Here is a 23,135-nt window from a genome sequence, read left to right as displayed (position 1 = left end):
TTATGAACGAAACTATATAATAATTATTTCTCTCTTATTGTATTACTATAGAATGATTAGTCTATTCTCACCCTAATTCATTCCGTAAACCAAACACATTCTATATGTGATAGTTGTTCTATGTAAAATTGTTTGTCAAGAAGAATGAGATTTGCTTCATTTGATGGGCTTATTTTATAGAATTTGTTCTGAGAACAAAGCAAATGTTAGAACAAAAAGAAGGGTAGGGACATTGAAGTTGGAATCCATGAATCATAGAAGATGAATTTCCTTTAACAATTGTGGAAAAGTATCATACAATTATGGCTTACTACTTCACTGCCATAGTGTGTCATAATGCAGGGGTAATGGGGCTCACAACATGTTTTTGTTTTGTTTTTTTGTCTATTTTAAGGCCCCTTTGCTTACATATTTTTCAGATTCTATTAAATGTATGAAATTCTTCTTATTTGAGCAAAAAGTTTTTCCTTTTATTTTTACTCACTTTATTTTTTTTTTGCATGTAACTAATTTATATATTAATTTAGTTTTTTCAACTTACTTTGCCGTTGTTTTATTATGAAAAATAGCTTACTTTTTTGTTAACAGAATTAATCATAACTTTTGTATATAATTGTAATACTAGTAATGCATTGACAAAATCATTATCCTCTAACACTTATTTTTTATAATAAAAACTATTCTGATAACAACTTTTTGTTAAGTAAGTGAAAATGAATGTACTAGATTATGAACAACTAAGGAATGACCTTCCATTTTGTATTCAAAACTATAACATCTTTGATGTGTATATATACCCTTCCTTCGATACCAACAACTTTAAATCATTACACAATCTTTTATTTGATCCGAGCGCAATGGCTTCTACTTCCTTATAAGAAAAAGCTTTGCCGTCAGTCCGTCGTTCCGACAACCCTGCATGTCAAGTACAAAAGTGTGAAACTGGTTTAACTTGCTTGCCCGATTAAGCAAGGCAACTATTCATGCAGGTCTCTCACTTTGTTTCGACTGCGGCTGAAAGCATTCTGTTTTAAGAACAAATCCAACTACATTTTTTTTCTCAAAAAAAAAATAAAAGAAGGGGTGGTTTTCGAATTATTCTTGCACCTCCTATGTCCATAATAAAGGACATGTAGAATGAGATGTAAAGGAGTAAAGTTATTTGCTCCCATATTAGGATAATTCAACTATGACACAATGATAATAAATAGTACTAACAATTGTAGAAATATTTTTCTTTTGTAGTAATCAGATAGTAAGACTTTTAAATACTTAAACATTTCCCTACTTCATGTAACAAAAAATAAAAAACATTCATCTAATTAACTCTTTGCAAGTTTTATACCAAAAGTTTGGAAATGGCGAGCTGGATATCATAACAGTAGGCAACATTTTAGTGTTAAAATTGGATTTGATCTAAGCAAATTAGAGTAAAGAGCTTGATTGGCTCAAATAAGATATTGGAGATTTAGTTCCACATTTGGATGGTCTACTTTGAGGAATTTTCGTCATTTTATTTGTTTCCAATGAGAGAAGTATAACTAAAAATGGACACAAATGTATCAAATTTATCACTCTACTATAATTCAATGTTGAGTTTAATTATTATACTTGCATTGAATTTTGTTACTAAACTTTTATTTTAGTTGATTTTGAATAAAAATTAATGGTAAAAGAAAATTCTGTTTATATCATGTCTCTTAAAGGTTTTTTATTTTTATAAATTTTTGGAAATTAAATAAGCAATCACCTTATTTTTGTTATTGTTTATCATGGCATTTTCATAATGGTCATGTGCACATTTAGGTCTAGTATGAAATACCATGTCCAGTATAATAATTGTGCACATTGCTTTGTTAATTTGAGTTTTAGATATTAGTTTTTTAAGTCATTTTTCAAGTTTCATTTTTCAAATTGCTTGGTTTGAGTTATTTCGAGTTTCAACAAAAAACTTCCATGACACAAGTTCCAGCAGCTATTCCCCAAATATATTACATTGATAAAAAGGGTCAATTACACCAGGTTTTGCCATCGTGATATGCTAAATTGAAGTATATATTCAATGTAGAATGCCTATATTACATTCTTGCTATCTAAAACCAGCAACGAATTCACTTGCTAAAAGGAGTTTTGGTAAATAAAGACTAATACAGGTTGAGCAGTTGAAAGCCCTCCCTGCATTCCCCCAGCAGTGACAAAGCTGTGGCTGCAATATGCTTTGAGCTGAGCCCTGCCTCTTCGATCTGATCCTTCTGAGATCCGTGGTCAATGTATCTGTCAGGGAGCATCATAGGCCTCCACTGCACCAAGTAAGATAGATTTAAGAAATTATACAAAATCTTCAACTCATCATTTTCTAGCTTAACAAATAGTCCCAATTGGATGTCAAGGCTGTAGTTCAGATTAACGGGAAGTTGTTTGGATATGTTACCTTAAGCTTTCCATCTAGCAATCCGTTCAAGCCAAGGAAATGAGAAACATGAGTGCTGAACCCTCCAATAGATCCTTCTTCGGCAGTGATCAAGACCTCATGTTCCTGAGCTAGCTGTCTTACTAAATCTCCATCAATAGGTTTACAGAATCGAGCATCGGCCACTGTTGCTGAGATGCCAAGCACGTGTAGTAGCTCTGCCGCTTTCATACAACTTTGCACTATGCTTCCATAACCCAAAATAGCCACCCTGCTTCCCTCTCTTAGTACTCTTCCCTTACCAACCTGAAATATGTTCCGAATTTCGGTTATGAAAACTGAACAGATGCTATGCAAGACCAGATGGAACGTAACAAAAAGATCATGCAAAATAAAATCAGTACCTCCAGAGGTGTTCCTTTGTTGTTTGGTGGGAGAATGGAGCCAATGCCATTTCCTCTGGGGTACCTAAAGCAACTAGGCCGATCATCAATTGCTGCTGCTGTGGCCACCATGTGCATCAGCTCAGTCTCATTTGAAGGGGCCATAACCACCATGTTAGGCAAACATGCCATAAAGGTAGTGTCGAAGGCACCGCAATGGGTTGGTCCATCTGCACCCACCAGGCCGGCCCTGTCTATTGCAAATCTCACTGGAAGCTTTTGAAGATCTACATCATGAGCAACCTGCAATAATCAAGGTAAAGTTCGTTCATTAGAATTGTTCAAGTTTTACGTAGCTACGATGCGAAATGCCTTAGTCTTTAAGATTAAATTAATGTAGGGAGAAATTGAATTACCTGATCAAACCCTCTTTGTAGAAACGAAGAGTAAATGGCACAAAAAGGCTTAAGGCCTTCACAAGCTAAACCAGCAGCAAAAGTGACAGCATGTTGTTCTGCTATACCGACATCAAAACATCTATCTGGAAACTGCTTTTGAAATAAATTAAGTCCTGTTCCTCCACCCATCGCAGCATGAATTCCTACAATTTTATCATCTTGCTCTGCTTCAGCTATTAAAGACTCTGCAAAGTATTGGGTATATGAAAGCGTTTCTGGCTTGCTCTTCAATTGTTTTCCAGATTTGGGATCAAATTTCACAACGCCTACAGCAAGACAAACCCTGTTAGGCCTATTTCTGTAAACACTGGACTTTTGTGAAAAAAGAGAAGAAAACATTGTCATGACAGTCTGAATTGAATGTACCATGCATTTTATCAGGTGCTATCTCAGCAGGAGCATAGCCTTTTCCCTTCTTGGTAATGGCATGAATGAGAACAGGCCCTGGGGCTGGAATTGACTTAATTTTATTTAAGACATCAACAAGGTCTTCTACATTATGACCATCCACTGGACCAATGTAGTATAGTCCTAGTTCTTCAAATAGGCTAGCCCCAGAACCTCCGGCCATTCCTCTCATATAGGAATCAAGTTTGGCAGCGATTTCATGTGTTTGCCCTCCTATTTTCTTTGTGATGCCCTGTTGATTTGTCAAAGAACTTAATAAGCCCATTATGCAGAGTTATTGAAGCCTAAAGTTACATAACCAAGTCATATTCCAGAAAGCTATAAGTCTTCCAAGTTGCCAAATTTTTATTTCAGCAATCACCTTTGCAGCTTCGCGAAATTGACGAAATTCCCTGCTTGAATGCAGCTTAGTTAAAGCTTTACTAAGAGCTCCAACAGGAGGAGCAGGGCCATCGATCGTGGCAGTTGGCAAGGAGACTTGCTCATTATCGTTCAAGATGATGATAAGATTTGTGTCAAGATAACCGGCGTTGTTCAGTGCTTCATATGCCATTCCAGCAGTCATGGCTCCATCACCTATTACTGCAATTACATGATTGTTCTTCCCCAACAAATCTCTTCCAACTGCCATCCCTGGAAAGCAATAAAAGAGCCTAAGTTAGCATATTTCTATGAAAAGAATTTTTGTTTGTTAATCTTATTTATGAAAAGGTGGGAGATGAATGGAACCCATTTCCAGGACAAGCAAAAAACTTGTCAATAGTTCAGATTAAAAACAAGAGTCCGGGCCTGGCGTCAAAAGAGCATTGATTATGACAGCTTTAATTATTTATCATGGGTGCAATTCATATTAAAACCACTCATCATTTATTTCCTTTTTAACCACCACCACATCTTCCATAGTACCACTCGGTGACAAAAGCTCTGACCATGTACCTAAGCCAGCGGAAATGCTAGTAGAACTATGGCCAGCTCCAAAGGCATCATGTTTGCTCTCCTCCCTCTTTGGAAACCCTGCTAATCCCCATGTTTGTCGAATTGTACGCATTCTTGATCTTCTCCCGGTTAAAATCTTATGCGGGTAGGCCTGTAAACACCAGAATTCAATAAGAAGTTTGTTCAAACAAAACATTTTAACCAATTGATCATTTATGCATGGAGCTGTATTTATGGAATAGAAAAAGAAAAAATTATGTACCTGATGCCCAACATCCCAAATAATTTTATCCTCAGGAGTATTGAATACATGGTGAAGTGCCACTGTTAGCTCAACCACCCCCAGGCTTGAACTCAGGTGCCCACCCGTCTTTGACACCGTGTATACTACTTCTTCTCGTAGCTCATCACCTAACTTACCAAGCTCCTATAGTTTTAATGAAAAATTATATTATTTTCTGCGTAACCAATTGGATCAAAAATTATTTTATTTTAATTATTGTTTACAGTTTATACCTCGATGGAAAGATTCTTCATATGAATAGGATGGTTTATGGTATCAAGAACTGGAGTGGATGGCTTTTCTCCTGAGAAATTAAGGTATCCGTTCAAGTGTTCATTATGTATTGTTGGCTGCCCTCTTTTCACCATGCCGTTTCTGTCACCGCTTGCATTTCCTGTTCCCAGCTGGGCAGCCGCTACTCTCTTGCACTGACACTGCAATAATTCGTCCAAAAAAATCTAGTGTGAATCTAAAGTCATTTATACGTAAGTGGTTCGCAGCAGAAAACCAATGAAAACATTGCACTTTTCCTCCCATGACTATTCAGAGACATGGACTGAGAGAGGAGAGACAGACCTTGCGGTCACCTCTGTGATGAGTAGTAGTAAAATTATGCAAGCTCGGAATCGAATTACATCCATCCCAAGACTGCAGCAGAGGAAGAAAACCTGTCCTGAGAACGGAAGAAGCCATTATCCTCTAAACAGGCCAGATATAATCAGACTTAGCGGTTGCAATTGGTTTGAGTGAAAGTAATGGCTTTGATCAAAGAAGGAGATGCTTGGACGATGGAAGTGATCCTGCGAAGCACCGGGGAATTTATAAGCTAAAGGACTCGGCTATGCTTGATGACTTTTCCTGGAAAGCCTACGTAAAAAAACTTGTTATCCACGTGAAAAACTTTGGTGAGCAATGCGGATGGTCTCAAACTAAGAAGTCCTATCCTCTGGGGCCTCAATAATCCAGGGCCAGTACCGCACCTTTGGTCACCCAATCTATATCCCACTAAATCCACATCCCACTAATTAGCATTAGTTAATTCAAAAGGCAACTTATTCCAATAGGGCGCTTTAGATTACTAATAATTAATTATATTTGGAGATGATCTTTACTCGCTAAGTATCAATCTTAATCGGTCAATAATCTTTGATTAATTAGGTGACAATATCTTAACTTGATCTAGATTAGATTTTTCTTTGAAGCAAATGGAAGACTGTACAAGTAGTTGCAAGGGTAGAGCCAGTCAATTTTTATTGAAGAGGGTCAAAGGTTAAGAAGAATAAAAGTTAAAAAATGTTAAAACTAATATATTGAACTTAACCATTAATAATCAAAAAATTTATAATATACAATAATTTTATATAACATATAAATAAAAAAAATAAAAAAACAAACTTATAATAGTATTCTAGAAAAATTTTGTTCGACAATGGTAATATTCATTTTAATATAAACAGCTAAATTATTTGTAAGAAATTTATCATCCATTTTGTTTCGAAGTTTTGTCTTTCTCAATATAAATGATTAAAAAATTAATGTAGTCAACCTCTAATATTTTTATTTTATTATATTTAAGTTTATAATATTAAATATTAAACTATAATATATAAAATATAAATAGTTAAATATGATATACATAATTAATAATTTCTTCTTATACTCAAGATAATTTCCTTTCAACTAGATATAAAACGTAAAACACATTAAAAACATATACTCAAAATAATTTTTTCTCATATAATTAAGATTAATAAAAATAAAATATTAGTAAAATTTTAAACAATAAACAATAATACAACACTAGAACTTATATTTGAGAATTTCATATATAATAATTTTTTAATTTTTAAAAATTAAAATTATTAAAAATAAAATCCACATAACAGAAAATAAAAAACCATGACAAGTAGGAGATATAACCACTATAACAAAAAAAAATATGGTTGATGGTTCTTAGAAATTTAGAAGAGAAAATCTATAGAAACTTAAAATATATGAGCAGATAAAATAAAATTAAAAAAAATATAAATAACAATAATATAAATTAATTAATTAACTAAATAAAAACTTTATCTTTTTATAATTCACAATATAAAGATAGAAAAAAAAAGAAAATATAGATGACCAAATTTAAAAAATTAAATAAAAATTAAAAATTTAAATAAAATTAAATAAAATATATAAAATTATTTTATTATTATTAATTATATTAATAATTTAATAAAAAATTAGTTAAAATATTATTAAAAAAATATATAATATATAAAAAATTTTAAAAATTTTAAAGATCCATGATCACTCCATTATAAAGGGACGCTCCAGTAGTTGAATTGAATATTATTGCTAAATCATCACATTAACCTCATTTTTACTGCAATTTTATATTCCAAGAAAAGTGGGCTTAGATTTTCTTGGCGCGAATAGTGCCACGACAGTCATGCCTACAGGAACTAAAAATTTTAAGGTACAAGGAAATTCGTTTTTTTTTTCTGGCTGTAAATTGTTACGGCAGAATGTAGACAAACCCAACTTTGAATGAATGAAAAATTGTGGATCACGTTGCTTGATTTTTTCTTTCTCAGTAGGTGCTTGACCAAATTCATGGTGGACATTTTGCTCATCTTGGCAATTTTTTTTTCTTATTTATCGATCTGTTGTTATTAGTTTTTGCTATATCATGCGTTGCACATGGATATATAATTTAATATCTAAACATCATAATTATATTAATAAATATTTATAATAATAAATTCATGTCTTGATTAATTTTCAATTAGTTAGATTTTAAAGTATAAAGATATGCAATATATATAAGTAAAAAATTATATTTTTATGAAAAATATCAAATTTAAATAAATTTAATGTCTAAAATAAAATTTTCTTTACAGAAAATAGTAAACTATAAACAATTAAATTTAATTAATAAATTTTGAGATCGTTTCCACTTTATGAACTAGAGAGAGAAAGGGAAAGGATGGAAAGGATAAGGGAGAAAATGAAAAAAGAAAAAAAAAAGAGGTATTTCTACCCATACCTAAACGGCACTGGGGAGATGAAAACAAACAACTTCAAATGATGTCGTTTTGGAAAAACAAGGATTGATGAAAACAGCACCATTTCCAAAAAAAAAAAAAAGTAGCACACTGAAACGACATTGTATCATGAAGAGAAAAGAACAATAATAATAATAATAATAATAATAATGTTATGAATATATGTGAATATTCATTAATATCCAATATATCTCTCATATTCAATGTACATCCTTATGCTGCTATATCCCTATCTCTTGATTTCATTCAACATATGTATATTTTTATCTACTAAATTCATCATTCTATTTATGTAAATTTATTTCTCCTCCATCTATGTGTCCCTGTAAATAAAGGCATTGTAGTTGATGGTGTATATATTGAAACAAGAAATAAAATAAAAGATCTTCTTACATTCCTACTACTTCTCTCGAATATTTTCTTTTAAAATTATATTTCACAACACATTATTTACACGAGGCTCTAACCAACTAAGAAGCTAATTTTTTTTTTAATTCTTCAACCAATTAGATTTTAATTTTGTATACCGTCCAACAAGCTTAAAGCCAACAATAGATCTTAAGCCTTTTTCCATCCCCAAAAGCAAAAGGAAGATCTTTGAGAACCCTTGTAGTTGACACTTGAAGTTGTCAATACAAGTGCAAATGGGAATCACTGAGAGAAGGGAAGATGTTTATTTGCTTGATGCTACAATGACACATACCATACTTTGTGGCAAGAACTTTTTCTTGAGTGTGACATTGAGTAAGGCAAATGCCCATACAATATCAAGTCATGTTGGGCTTATTGATGGCTCCAGAAATGCCACAATTGTTCTACCAAATGGCACCACCTTGCATATCAAAGATGCATTACTAAGCAGTAGATCAAAGAGGAATTTACTTAGCTTCAAAGATGTACACTGTAATGGATACCATCTTGAGACAATTAATGAGCAAAATAAGAAATGTCTCTACATTACTTTTTATAAGATAGGCCAGAAAACGATCCATAAAAAGTTAAAAGCTTCAACTATAGGATTGTATTGTGTCACTATTAGAGCTATTGAATTCTATGCTACCATGTCCTAGAAATTGGCAAATCCCAATGTGTTTGGACATAGGCATGATCGCTTAGGTCACTCGGGGAGCTATAACGATGGCGTAGGTAATCTAAAATACTAGAAGACACCCTTTAAAAGATAAAAAAGGTTTTGTTATTCAAAGATGATACATGTGAAACTTGTTCACAAGGAAAGCTCATTACTAAACCTTCTATAACCAAGGTGAATCTTCAATCCTCTTCATTCTTGCAAAACAAACCAAGGTGATATTTGTGGATCAGTGCAACTAGCAAGTGAACCGTTCTGATATTTCATGGTATTAGTGGACACATCTTGTAAATGGTCACATGTTTACCTATTATCTACTCGTAATGTCACCTTTGCATGTTTACTTGTGCAGATTATAAAGCTTCTGACACATTTCCCTAATTATCTAATCAAGAGCATAAGGATGGATAATGCTAATGAATTTACATCAAAGAGCTTGGATGTGTATTGTGCTTTACTACGAATTAAAGTTAAGCACCTGGTTACACATGTTCATACTCAGAACGGATTGGCAAAATCCCTGATTAGACGCATCTAGATTATTGCTTGTACTTTATTATTGAGAACAAATCTCAACTATTCAATGTGAGGTCATGTTGTTTTTGCATGCAATAGCACTAATTAGATTGTTCCCCACTGTTAGTCGCTTGCAGTCTCCTATGCAGTTGGTTCTAGGTTATGAACCAAACATTTCACATTTACGCACCTTTGGTTGCACTATGCAAGTGCTTGTACCACTATCGAAAAGGACTAAAATGGGTCCTTAACATCATTTGGGCATTCACGTTGGACTTGATTCACCATCCATTATTAAGTTCTTAAAACCAACGACAGGTGATTTTTTTTATTGCCAAATTCGTGGATTGTTATTTCGATAAAAAAGTGTTTCCACTTATTAGGATACCTAAGGGTTTCATGATTGACAAGCAGAAACTAGCTAAGATTCTCTTTTGGATTCAAAAAAGTCTATCTCATTTAGACCCAAGAACTCCTAAATATAAAAATGAGGTGCAACGTATAATCCATTTATGGGTTATTGCCAATAGACTTCCTAATGCATTTAATGATGCTGCCAAGGTTACAAAGTCTCATATTCCAATTGCGAATATTCCAACTAGGACTGCTGTTCTTGAAAAATGGGTTGAAATGGATTAAAATGGCTCACGCTTGAAGTGTGGAAGACCGATAAGATCAAAAGACACTATCCCTTGAAAATGAAAAGGGAGGAATTGGAAATCCACTTTAAAAGAGCCTAGTGTTTAGCTTGTTCCAGGAAAGCCTATTGCCCATGAAGAGGCAAGAACCCATCAAAAGACCACCAATCTTGAGAATATTGAGATTTCCTTTACATATTGTAATGAGATTTTGGATCAGAATGAGATAATTGTTGATGATGTTTTTGCACTCTTGATTACTCATGAGATTATAAATGATTATTATGAATCGTGATCTATTATCGAATGTTATTAAAGGCAAGATTGGCCTAAGTAGGAGGAAACAATCTAGGTTGAATTGGCTTCCCTAGTTAAATGAGAGGTTTTCGGGCCTATAGCTTCAACCCTTAACAATATAAAGTCTGTTGGATACAAGTGGGTCTTTGTCCAGAAACAAAATGTAAAAAATGAGATCGTGAGATATAAAGACCTATTCGTTACTTGAGGCTTCTCTCAAAGACTTGGGATTAATTATGATGGGACATATTCACTTGTGATGGATATGATTACCTTTTGTTTCTTTATTTACTTAGCTATTTCTAAAAATTGAAAATGCATTTTATGGACATTGTGACGACATATCTATATAGTTCATTAGACTCCGACATTTATATGAAAATTCCCAAGGACTTCAAAATGCCTGAAGTATATACTCTGCACAACTTATTCTCAATAAAGCTACAAAGATCTTTATATTAGTTAAAACAATCTAGCCATATGTAGTATCAATGCTTAAGCGAGTACCTAATTAAGAAAAGATACAATAATGATTCTATATACCCATGCGTGTTTATTAAGAAATCAAAATCCGAATTTGCTATTATAATAGTTTATGTCGATGATATAAATTTAATTGAAACTCTAGAAGAGTTATCTAAAACTACTAAATATTTGAAAAGGGAGCTTAAAGTTAAAGATTTAGGTAAAACCAAACTTTGTCTTGGTTTAGAGCTTCAGCGCAAAGCAAATGGAATACTTGTTCATTAGTCAGCATATATTAAGAGATTGCTTAGACGTTTCAATTCGGGCAAGGCTCACCTATCGAGCACCCCTATGGTTGTAAGCTCTCTTGATCCCTAAAAGGACATGTTTCGTCTTAGAGAACTTGATAAGGAGATACTTGTTCCTGAATACCATATTTGAATGCAATTGGGGCTTTAATGTACTTAGCATAATGTACGAGACTAGATATCGCTTTTTTGGTAAATTTGTTGGCATGCTTTAGTTTTGAGTCAATGCGAAGACATTAGAATGGGATCAAAAATATCTTCCATTATCTCTAAGGAACCATAGATTAGAGTTTATATTATTCCAAGGATTCCACTAACTCTGGTTTAATTGGATATGCTGATGCAGGATATAAATCTGATCCACACAAGACTCGCTCTCAAAGCAGTTATTTATTTTTCTATAACGGCATCATTATTTTGTGGCACTCTACTAAGCAAGCACTAGTAGTTACATCTTTCAACCACTCTAAGATTATTGCTCTGTATGAAGTTAGAAGATAGTGCATTTGGTTGAGATCCACTTATAATGCATATTCATAATTCTTGTTGTCTAACACCGGTTATAAATTCTCTCACTATAATTTATGAAGATAATGCTGCTTGTATTGCATAAGTCAAGGGAGGATATATTAAAAGTGATAGGACCAAGCATACCTCACTGAAATTTGTCTACACTCACAAAGTCTAAAAAAGTTGACAAGATTAATTTACCTTGAGAATGGCAATATGACTCAATTAAAGGGGAGCAATTACAGACCATGCACTGTACTTTGTTCTTTCTGACCAATTTCTGTCTCGTTAGGTTTTCCTGGCTTAAGATTTTAATGAGGCAATACAAATGGACATTCAAGAGGGAGTGTTATGAAAATATGTGGATATCTTTTGATATCCAATGTATCTCCCATATCCAGTGTACATATTTATGTTGGTACATATCTATCTCCTGATTTTATTCAATATATGTACATTTCTATCTGCTAAGTTCATCCCTCTATTTATATAAATTCATTTCCCTTCCATCTATATGTGCCTATAAATAAAGGCATTGTAGTTGATGGTATATCTATTGAAACAAGAAATGAAATAAAAGATTGTCTTACATTCCTACTACTTCTTTCTAATATTCTCTTTCAAAGTTATATTTCATAATGAGGAGGACCCGTTGCTGGCCCACTTTATGCCGGTTGCCTTTTTGGATGGGATTTGCTATAAGCATTATCTTCTTGGGAATTGTTTGCATATGCTTTCAAGGTGCCTGATGGAATTCTTTTTTAGATACTATGTGCTACTTTTTGCAATTAATTTTGATGATTTTACTTTGTCTTTAATAAAGCTACAGTCTGTGATCTTTCTTATTTAGTAACTTTGGTGTTTATGTTTGATACTTGTGAGGATGGAATGGCCAACTTTAGGACTCTGAGGTTTATGTTGTGCTACCATTTTATAAAAGATTGCACTTGAATTTCTAGTAAACAAAAATATTCTTATGCCCTTCCAAGAGAAAAAAAATATCAACACTAAATAAAGTAACATTTTTTTTTTTAAGAATAAAACCATCATCATATCAAAAATGAAAAACTCACTACCAAAGACAAACAAAATCACATACACCACAAAAGGTTCAACTTAATGAAATTAAAGCTAACTTTAAGATAGTCAAGATGTCTATTATTTAGAACAATATAGTCCAAACAAAACATCTAGACACCTTATATTAATTGTAGAATTCCACCCTTAAATTTTGCAATCTACTTGATCTTCTTCTTTGGCCTTAAGTGATTGCTTTGTCCACACTTGTTTTCCTTACAGTTCACAACACGAGGGTGCATATAAGTATAACACTTGCAACAGATCTTGTCTTGGTTGTACTTCCTAGCCAATGCCATCAAAGAAGGAGTAATACTGCTACCACGAAGCCTTAGAACTGTTGTTTATGGTAAGAATCGGATCAACATAGCATAACAAGTAGCTAAGCTAAACTAAAGGAACAGAGTAAGTAAATATTATTTGTTCCAAGTAATAAGTTGCGCATGATATTTTCTCACAAATAATAGGCAATCTCAGATATTCATTCACTGAGAATATATATATATATATATATATATATATATTACAAAGACATAGTAAGCAAGTTTAAAATTGTAGAAAGGCACAATATTACATATTAATCATGGCAATCATAGTTTTAACAGAAAGCTAGCTGTCATAACACAGAATAGTCAACCAGAAACTTATGGTTAAATAGCGTGAGCTAATGATGTTTTCAGTGTAAGTCCTATTTTAACAAAAACCAGATGTAAGGTTTATTCTTTTTGAATGTTGTAATAGGATTTGCTTTGCAAACCCAAAGCATAAATCTAAGGTCTTTAAATCTCTCCTTTGGTAATGCCTTGATGAAAATATCTGCTACTTGCTTATTTGAACTGTAGTAGTTAAACTTGACTTCATTCATTTTTTTTACTTATCAAATGCATGGAACTTCACATTAATGTGGTTGGTTCTGCCACAATTTACATGGTTCTTGGCAAATGCAATTGCTGATTTGCTATCCAAGAATAACTCTGTAGCTTTTTTTTTGTTCAATCTTTAAATCCAAACACAACTTTCTGAGCCATAGAGCTTGGTTCACAATAGCTACAGCAACAATATATTCTGCTTCAACTATTGATTAAGCCATTACTTCCTATTCTTTTGAGTTTCAACTGAAGGCAGCTCCTCTTAGATAAAACACATATCCTAATGTGCTTTTAAGGTCTATTGGATCTCTAGCAAAATCACTATCATTGTACCCAATCAATTTGACTTTATTTAACTACTTGAAATATAAGCCAAGATCTAATGCACCATGCAAGTACCTCAAAACTCTTTTGGTTGCTGTTAAATGCCAAGTTGTTGGCTTTAGGATAAATCTAGGCAAAAAACTCACTGAATACATAATATCTTGCCTTTAGCCACATATGTAGAATAAGCTACCAATCAAACTTCTATAAATTGGAGGATCAGCAAGTTCATGTGAATCTGATTCATTGAGCTTATCACTAACAACCATAAGAGTAGTAACTAGTTTGCTATCCTTCATATTAAATCGCGTTAAGACCTCTGAAATATAATTTCTTTGACTAATGAATATGTTTTAGTCATAATGATTAATTTGAAATCCCAAGTAGTACTTCATTTTTCTCAAATCAATCATCTCAAACTAAGTCTTCATGGCAGCCTTGAACTGAGTTATGAACCATCTTTCAAGTCTTACAACAAATTGGTTATCTACATATAACGAGATTATCAATTTTACATGATCATGGACCTTTAGGACATAAAGTGTGGGTTCATTAACACTTCTACAAAACCCCTTTCAACTCCAGGTAGTTGTCAATCTTGTTGTACTAGGCCTAAAGGCTTGTTTAAGACCATACAAGGCCTTATGCAACTTATTGGCCTTGTTGACCCTGTCATTGACTTTCAACCCATCAAGCATTTCAACATAAATATCTTCTTGTAGGACTCCAGTCAAGAATACTAACTTGATATCAAAATGATGAACCTTCCAACTAGGACCACCAACGATGCAAGTAAAAATCTAATTGTCTCAAATCTGGCCATTAGTGTAAATTTATCAGTAAAATCAAATCTTGGTAAAGGACCATATCCTTAAGCCATAAGTCTTGCCATTTTTTTTATTGATTGAGCCATCAGCATTGTATGTAGTCTTGAAAATCCAAGTAGTACCAAGTACATTCACAGTGTATATCCTGTCCACCAATGATTAAGTCTTATTCTTATGAATTGCATTCAAATCCTTCTGCATTACAACTTGTCAGTGAACTAAATCCTTAGCTTCAGAATAGCTTGTAGGATCAGTAATGTTCATATTGCATCTGTCATTGATGCTTTCTAGTGTCCTTGTTCCACTGATAGCAAATTCAGTGTCATTAAGATCATAATCAAGTTCATGAATGACTTCTAGCGATGACCCTAAACCAAAGTACTTTATCATCAGATGTCTCAAATAGGTTAAACTCCTAGTTTCATTTTGCATTTTCATCAAATATGAAATTTCTTGCAACCTAAACATTTTTGGAGTTTACATTGAATACCCTATAGCCCTTGGCTTGCAAACTGTATCCCTAGAATACTCTAAGTTCTGTTTTATGATCCAATTTAGATCTTTCTACCTTTAGCACATGAATGTAGCAAATGCTACCCAATATTCTGAGATGTTCCATTGCTGGTTTGACATGGTGTCAAGCTTCATAGGGTGTCATTTTATTCAATGCCCATGTTGGAAGTATGTTTTATAGATAAATTGTAGTGTTGGCAGCTTTTGCCCAAAAATGCTTATACATTGATTTTTCAAACAACAAGCACCTAGCCATAATCAATACTATCAAATTTTTTCTTTTACAAACCTTATTTTGTTAGGGTGAATAAGGAATAGTGAATTGATGTTTAATATCAATAGTAGACTAAAATCCCTCAAACTCATCTAAAGTGAACGCCCTTCCATTGTTAGTTCTTAAACATTTCACCCTGTACCCTAATTCAAGCTCAACAACGGCTTTGAATTTCTTAAACACTGAAAACACACAAGATTTAAACTTGATGAAATAAATCTAAGTCATCTTGGTGTAGTCATCAATGAACAACACAAAGTACTTATTACCATTGAGTGATTCAACATCTATTAGACCATAAATATCTAAATGTACAAGTTCAAGCTTTTTTAATGTTTCCTTGGTGCTTTTCAAAAGGAATGGCCACCTAGTTTGCTTTTCTAATTGGCAAACTTAACAAATATTAGTGTGTTCATGTTTGGAGGGCATTTTTGTCACTCAATTATCAATTCAACAACTTCATTGTTAAGTAGTTACGATGTCCAAATTTTTTATGCCATAGGTTAGACACATCATAATTAGCCTTTTCAACTGCACTAAGGCTTAACTGTTGCATTTCTAAAGAAAAATATTTATTTCTCATTTCACTATCATTTAAACACAACCAGAAGGCTTAATTATGGTGCATGCCTGGTTCTTGAACAACAAAGTGTAGTCATTATTAATCATTTGATCTACACTAAGTAAATTCTAACTAGTCTTAAGTTGTGATAATTATTATGCCTTTTCCAATAGCATCCAAGTAATCACTATTTCCAATTTCGATCTTAACATACAAACCTTGATCAATGGAAGTAAACAAGGATGAATTTAGTGTCATGTGACTTGAGCAACCATTATTTATTAACCAAGTATGATCTGACTTTCTTATTTTGCCTTTGAGTGCCAACAACAATAGTTTTTCAATAGGTTCATTTCCAAGACTTGAGTTTGTTGATTTGACACATTTCCTTTGTTCTTACATATTTTTTCTACATGTCCAAGCTAATTACACTTTTTGCACTTAACATTTGTTTAAACCAACAATATTTCTCAGCATGGTTAGTCTGTTTGCAATAAGAACACACTGCATTTTTGGTTTTCTTACCGTATTGCCTCTAATTTGAAGTAGCAACCTTCTCTTTGTCTTTTTTTTTTTAAATCAAAGACATTCTATTGGAGTTGTGGAGAACATTTTTCTTTAAACCTTACTTGCAGTGATATCTTTGTGTTTTCTTGAGGTTTGATCTACCTTTTTTTGATTCTTTAAGAGCTACAATTTTTTACTCACATCTTTTAGGAATACTAACTATCACCTTTTCCATAATTCTTACATCTGACAAAGAAGCTCTTAGAAACCTTACTTGGTTAAGTATCTTCATATGCTTATCCACATAATCCTTTATTGTATAATCCTCATTCATCTTCAACACTTCAAATTGTCTCATTAAGTTTAAAACTTGCATTGTTTTAGCTTCATCTAACCCTTGGAATTCTTCCTTGAGCTTATCTTAAGTTTCCTTAGCGTTTTAGATGGCATGATTCTTGTGAATATTGTATCTATCACAACAATGTGAATGCACTATAGGGCCTTATATCTCTTAGCCACTTCTTCATTGTATTGTCTTGTTTGATTTATGGTAAGGTTGGCTTTTAGCTTAAGAGGCTTTCCTCCTTGTTCGGCTACCTCTCAAAGGTCGAAAGCTCTAAGGAAGACTTTCATTTTAACTACTCAAACAACATAATTTTCACCATTGAAAACTAGGGGTGGAAGGGATGAAATGTTGCCACTTGAAGCCTTGTTTTGATGAAGTAAGGGTTACTTAGTTTTCTTGTGAAGGTAGAAAAGTTTGTTAACAAGACTCTAAGACAATGAAAGCTCTGATATCATGTTGTTTATGATAAGGATCAAATCAACACAACATAGCAAGTAGCTAAGCTAAACTACAAGAATAAAATAAGTACATACTATTTTGTTCCAATTAATAGGTTGTGCCTAATATTTTATTGAAAATAACAAACTATCTTAAATATTCATTCACTTAAAAAATATGTATATATATATATATATATATTACAAAAGCTTAGCAAGCAAGTTTAAAACAATAGAAAGGCATAAGATTTCATGCTAATCATGGTAATCTTAGTTTTGACAGAAAGCTAGCTATCATAACATAAAACAGTCAACCATAAACCTATGATTAATAGCATGAGTTGATGAGGTTTCAAAGTCAAGTCCTATCTCAACAAGAACCAAATGCAAGGTTGATTCTTTTTGAATGTTGTAGTCGGCAAGAGTATGACCATCCTCAAGCTGCTTTCTGGTGAAGATCAATCTTTGTTGCTCCTGTGGGATACCTTTCTTGTCCTAAATCTTAGCCTTAACATTGTCGATAGAGTTGCTGGATTTCACCTATAGGGTTATGGTCTTCCTCATTAGGGTTTTCACGAAGATCTACATTTTCCTAACTCTACTTCTATTTCTGTGTCTTCCTTTCTCTATTCTTAAGTAACACTATTTTTCTTTTTTTTTTTGAAAAATCACTATTCCAATAATTATGTCCAACTCATAAATGACATGATCATGGAAATAGTGAGTAGTTAGATCATTCGACTTATGGACATTTTAACAATTCTCCATTAAATGTCATTATAATCATTGGAATTTCTATACATGAGCTATTAAGCAAAATTAAAAAACATTTAAGAAATATTAGTTAAATATATTATGTAGGCAAACTACAGAGCACTCAACAATTCTGTTAAGGATAACGAAAGACAATACTTCGTATGTTCTTATATGGAGTCCACTAAAATTAAATAACAATTAACCTAAATAGATGGGGCTCAGCTTAGTGGATTGATTTCATATCCACTTTGAAATGACAATATGCTTAAAATGTAGATGCAATTAATTATATCTTGTACTTAAATTCTTAATAAAGTCTTTATGTTTGTGCTATGGTGGTGATCCATTGAGTATGTTTATATCACCCATTATTTTTTCATGATCAATAACAACGATTTCCTTTGAGATAACCTTAATAACTTAATTAACTCCTAATTGGGGTGGTCGTATAATGAAAATATATATATATATATATATAAATATCAAATTCATTGTAGTAATTTTTTATTGGGGTAAGGAGGAAATAAACTAAAAATTTCTTTTATTTACAATTTATAGTTTATATCTATACATATAATACATGTATAAAAAAACATATCTCTGTACAATTTCCTTTTTTTACAAAGAAGGACTTCAAGTTTTATTGAGTTTTCTAAATTAGCCCTTTATTATTTTTATTTTTTAATTTATAATAAATCTGTAAAGAGAACTATTATCTAATTTGCAATCGAGTTAGATATGAATTTTATTGCATAATTTCTAGATTAGCCCTTTATATGAATTTTTTTGGGTACACAAATAGATATGAATTCTTTAAAGGGAACTTCATGCCTATTTCATAATTTCTAAGTTATAACATGTATTCAAGTAGCCATGTAGTCATAACATATTTTAAAAGTTTATAAATTTAACATGAAGTTTAATTTCTTCATTAATGCAATACATAGAGGTGTCGTTTTTCTTTCTTTTTCATATAGTGAGAGTTATTGTATGATCCTGACTTCATTACTATAATAATTAGGTCCTAGCCACTTAAAATTTTATATTAGGTTTTTCATTGAAAATATCCTATTATAAGTGACTTTAGAAATACAAATTTAAAATCATTGGAAATTAACAATTTTCAATGATTTATCAACTAGTACAATACATAGAATTTCTTTCAATCTTCCAAAGTCTACTTTTGTTATGCCTCTTGTTACTAGATTGAAGGGCATATAAATAACTTCCATGAAATCAACAAAAAGGAAGTGGGTTACAAAGGATCTAAGACTCTTAAGTCAAGTGAGGCAAAGGTTGAAAAGTATAGTTTTACGGTTAAAGGTACGTGAAAGTGTGATAGAAGAATGCAAACAACAATGCTCAATCATAAGTAATTTTACTATTTATCATAGAGAATCAAAGCTGATCAAGTACAAGATGAGCACAAATCGAAACAAAATTTTAAAATTCTCCAAAACTAGAAAAACAAAACTACTCTATGCACTACATATATACATGGCGATCAAAATTTCCTTCAACGGTTAATTTTGGTTCAAATCAATGATGGAGTCAAGGTGGTGACAAGTGATGGCCGTCACCTTTCAGTTTTTAATATTTTGTTATTACATGTATAAAATTTAAAATATATAGATCTATAATTTTGTATGATTACTTTCGATCAGTGTTCATGCAAAATCCTAAGTCTGTCACTATTAGATAGTTTGTAATATAAGAAGCCTTATTCAAATTAAGTGACTATTCAAATTAAGTGTTTATTCATATTAAGACATGGCTCTTAAATAAAGAGAAGCATTTTTTAAACATAATTGATCAAAAACATTGATTAATTATTTAGTGTTTTCAACAAACACATCTCTTGAAACTTAACAAGACATTTGTTGAAAGAAATTAGACACAACCTTTCAATGTCTATAAAAGGAACTATTTTCAAATGAGATTTCATTCATTCAAAAGCATTATACAATAAGCTTGTTGTATCTTAGAGTGTCCTTGCCTACAAATCCCTATAATAAGGAACAACTCTTAAAAGGTAGTGTGTTACAGCATGCCTCAAGCCTTTTTTTTTTCTTTTCTTATACTATTTTCTAAAAAATTTTAAAAGAAGTTTTCAATGGAGTCTAATCCAAATTCAAGATTTCAAATCATGAATTAAGAATTCATCAAACTTGACCAATTTAATGGAAACAATTTCACCCACTAAAAAGATAAAATGGTTTTTTTCTCACAGCCTTAAAGGTTTATTATGTTCTAGATCTGAGTCTTACTGCACTTCTAAAGCTGACTAATGATGACTCTGATGCACAAAAGGCAGAGAGAAAAAATGTGAAAAAGATGAATTGATATACACTGGACATATCCTAAATACTTTGACATATCATCTATATGATCTCTACTCTAATCTGAAGACTCCAAGGGAAATTTGTGCAACCTTGGAGACTACCTACAAGAACGAAAAAAGAGGTACTGACAAATTTTTGTTCTTAAAATATTTCAAGTTTAAGAAAAGTGACAATTTGTCTATCATGGATTAAGTACATGCATTACAAGTTTTAGTTTCAAAACTAAAAGACCTTGAGGTTAAGGTTCTTGATGCATTACAAATTGGTGCAATTCTTTCTAAACTGTCTCAATTCTAGAATAATTATAGCAAAAAGGTTTTGCATTCTATGGAGTCTCTATCAATAGAATAATTCATGACTTACATGCAAATAGAATGTGAAACACGTGCTTGTGATGTACTATTTTAATCCTTTGATTTGAATGTGAATCTTGTGAGTTAGAATTCCAATAATTTTAAATAGATATCTATGAAATCCAAGTCATATGCACTAAAAGTTTCAAGACAAGCCATTAAGAAAAAAGAGAAGAAAAATATATATTGTTTTCATTGTGGAAAAAAAGGCCATATGATTAATGCATGTAGATCAAGGAAGGCAAGAAAGAATTTTGATTCTAAAAATCATGAAAAAGCAAACGCAGTAGAAGAGACTCCCAAGAAATTAGCTGCCCTGGTTTCTATAATAAATATCGGAATGGTAACAAAATTGAATATAACTGTTGATTCTAATAAAAGTAAAGATTGGTGACTAGATTCTGGTTCATGTATGCAATGATAGAAATTTATTCAAGACTTACATGAAAGTTAATAAACTAGAAGAAATTTTGATGGGAAATCATGTTATAGCTAGAGTTGTAGGAAAAGGGACTTTAAAGTTGAATTTCACTTTTAGATAGTAGTTGACATTACTCAATGTATTCCATGTTCCTAAAATTTGAAAGAATTTAGTGTTTCGTAGTTTGCTTGCAAAGAAAGGTTATAAAGTTATAATAGAATCAAATAATGTAATAGTATCCAAGGGTAGCCTATTTGTAGGAAAAAAATACTTTTATAATAGCATGTACAAGTTCAGTATTGATGAAATAAATATGGTTTATGCTTATACTGTTGAGTTTAATTCTTTATTATGGCATATTAGATTAGGACATTTAAATTTTGGTTCCATGAGATTTATGTCTAAAAATGTTTATATTGCATGCAAACATGAGCACTTAGAAAACTATGAAATATGTATACAAGCAAAAATGACAAAAAACCCTTTTGTTATGTAGAAAGTAACTCACAATTAGTAGATAAAGTTTCCCCTTATGAACTTTGGAATGGAAGAAAACCTAACTTGGAATATCTTAAAGTGTGAGGTGGTTGGACTTTTATATAGTTCCTGAACCATAGAGAACAAAACTTGGACCTAGAGCAATAAAAGGCATTTTTGTTAGCTATGTCCAACATTTTAAAGCATATAAAATTTTAGATTTACAATCAAATGTTATTGTAAAGTCCATACATGTTAAGTTTATTAAAAATAAATTTTTTTATAACTTTAATAATAAGTTTGATTGTGAACAAAATGTTTTAATTCTAAGTTGTGACCAAAGTGATATGACTTCTCATGATACATCCAATAAAAAAAAAGTGATAATATTCAAATTGAAATGAAAAGAAGTCAAAAAGCCAGAAAAAGAAAGCACTTAGATCCAAATTTCATTACTCGCAAGCATTAGCATTCCTTGTGGAAGGAAGTAGAACTAAAGTGTATAAAAAATAACTATTTTGTTAGACATGGGAGATCATCCAAAAACATTCAATGAAGTTATGTCTTCAAGGAGGTAGCTTTTTGGAAAAAAGCAATAAATTATGAAATGGATTTAATCTTGTTAAACAAAACATGGGTTTTGGTTGATCTCTCTTGGATCAAAACCCATAGGTTGTAAATGGGTATTTTGAAGGAAATACAACACAAATGGTTTGGTACAAACCCTTAAAGCTAAACTAGTTGTCAAAGGTGTCACGTAAAATGAAGACATTGATTATTTTGATATTTATGCTTCAATAGCAAAATAACATCCATAAAAACGCTTTTGGCTTTGGCGTTTATTTATAAATTATATGTACATCAAATGAATGTTAAAAGTGCCTTATTAATTGGAGATCTTAAAGTAAAAATATATATGGAGCTACATGAGGGTTTTATACTTCTTAGATATGAGAGGAAGATTTGTAAACTAATCAAATCTCTTTATGTACTAAAACAAGCTCAAAAGTAATGGCATGAAAAGTTTGATAGTACTATACTTTCAAATGAATTTGTACATAATAATGCAGATAAGTGCATATACTCTAAATTTACAAAAGAATATGGTGTAATCGTATGTCCTTATTTAGATAATTTGTTGATCTTTAATATAGATATGCTTGGAATTGTTGAAACCAAGAAATATCTAACTTCAATTTCAAAATGAAAGGTCTCAATGAAGTTGATACAATATTGGGAATTAAAGTAAAAGGAAATCAAAATGTGATTTCATTGAATCAACCACATTACATAGA

At 31.9% G+C, this 23,135-nt stretch overlaps 1 protein-coding gene and 1 pseudogene across 1 annotated transcript; both read right to left on the bottom strand.

Moving 5' to 3' along the window:
• Positions 1–1,978: 1,978 nt before the first annotated feature.
• On the bottom strand, positions 1,979–5,686 carry LOC110410994 (1-deoxy-D-xylulose-5-phosphate synthase 2, chloroplastic-like). The gene is made up of 10 exons (XM_021420975.2): positions 5,455–5,686; positions 5,112–5,312; positions 4,858–5,022; positions 4,596–4,746; positions 4,021–4,292; positions 3,618–3,891; positions 3,210–3,517; positions 2,815–3,096; positions 2,432–2,716; positions 1,979–2,300 (listed from the first exon to the last, which is right to left on the bottom strand). The coding sequence occupies exons 1-10, from the start codon at positions 5,569–5,571 to the stop codon at positions 2,145–2,147; spliced, it is 2,211 nt and encodes a 736-aa protein (XP_021276650.1). The 5' UTR covers positions 5,572–5,686; the 3' UTR covers positions 1,979–2,144.
• Positions 5,687–12,993: 7,307 nt separating this feature from the next.
• On the bottom strand, positions 12,994–18,079 carry LOC110411423 (ubiquitin-ribosomal protein eL40 fusion protein-like; annotated as a pseudogene).
• Positions 18,080–23,135: the final 5,056 nt, after the last annotated feature.

The sequence above is a fragment of the Theobroma umbraticum genome, unplaced genomic scaffold (assembly GCF_002168275.2).
Source record: "Theobroma umbraticum cultivar Fairchild unplaced genomic scaffold, ASM216827v3 scaffold_56.0, whole genome shotgun sequence".
NCBI lineage: Eukaryota > Viridiplantae > Streptophyta > Magnoliopsida > Malvales > Malvaceae > Theobroma > Theobroma umbraticum.
This window is presented reverse-complemented; position numbering and strand designations above follow the sequence as displayed.

Coding starts and splice junctions, on each gene's coding strand:
- LOC110410994 (XM_021420975.2), bottom strand. CDS start 5,571: ATGGCTTCTTCCGTTCTCAGGACAGGTTTTCTTCCTCTGCTGCAGTCT. Junction 4,293..4,595: donor TAGCATTTCCGCTGGCTTAG/GTACATGGTCAG, acceptor ATTGCTTTCCAG/GGATGGCAGTTGGAAGAGAT. Junction 3,097..3,209: donor TACAAAGAGGGTTTGATCAG/GTAATTCAATTT, acceptor TGATTATTGCAG/GTTGCTCATGATGTAGATCT.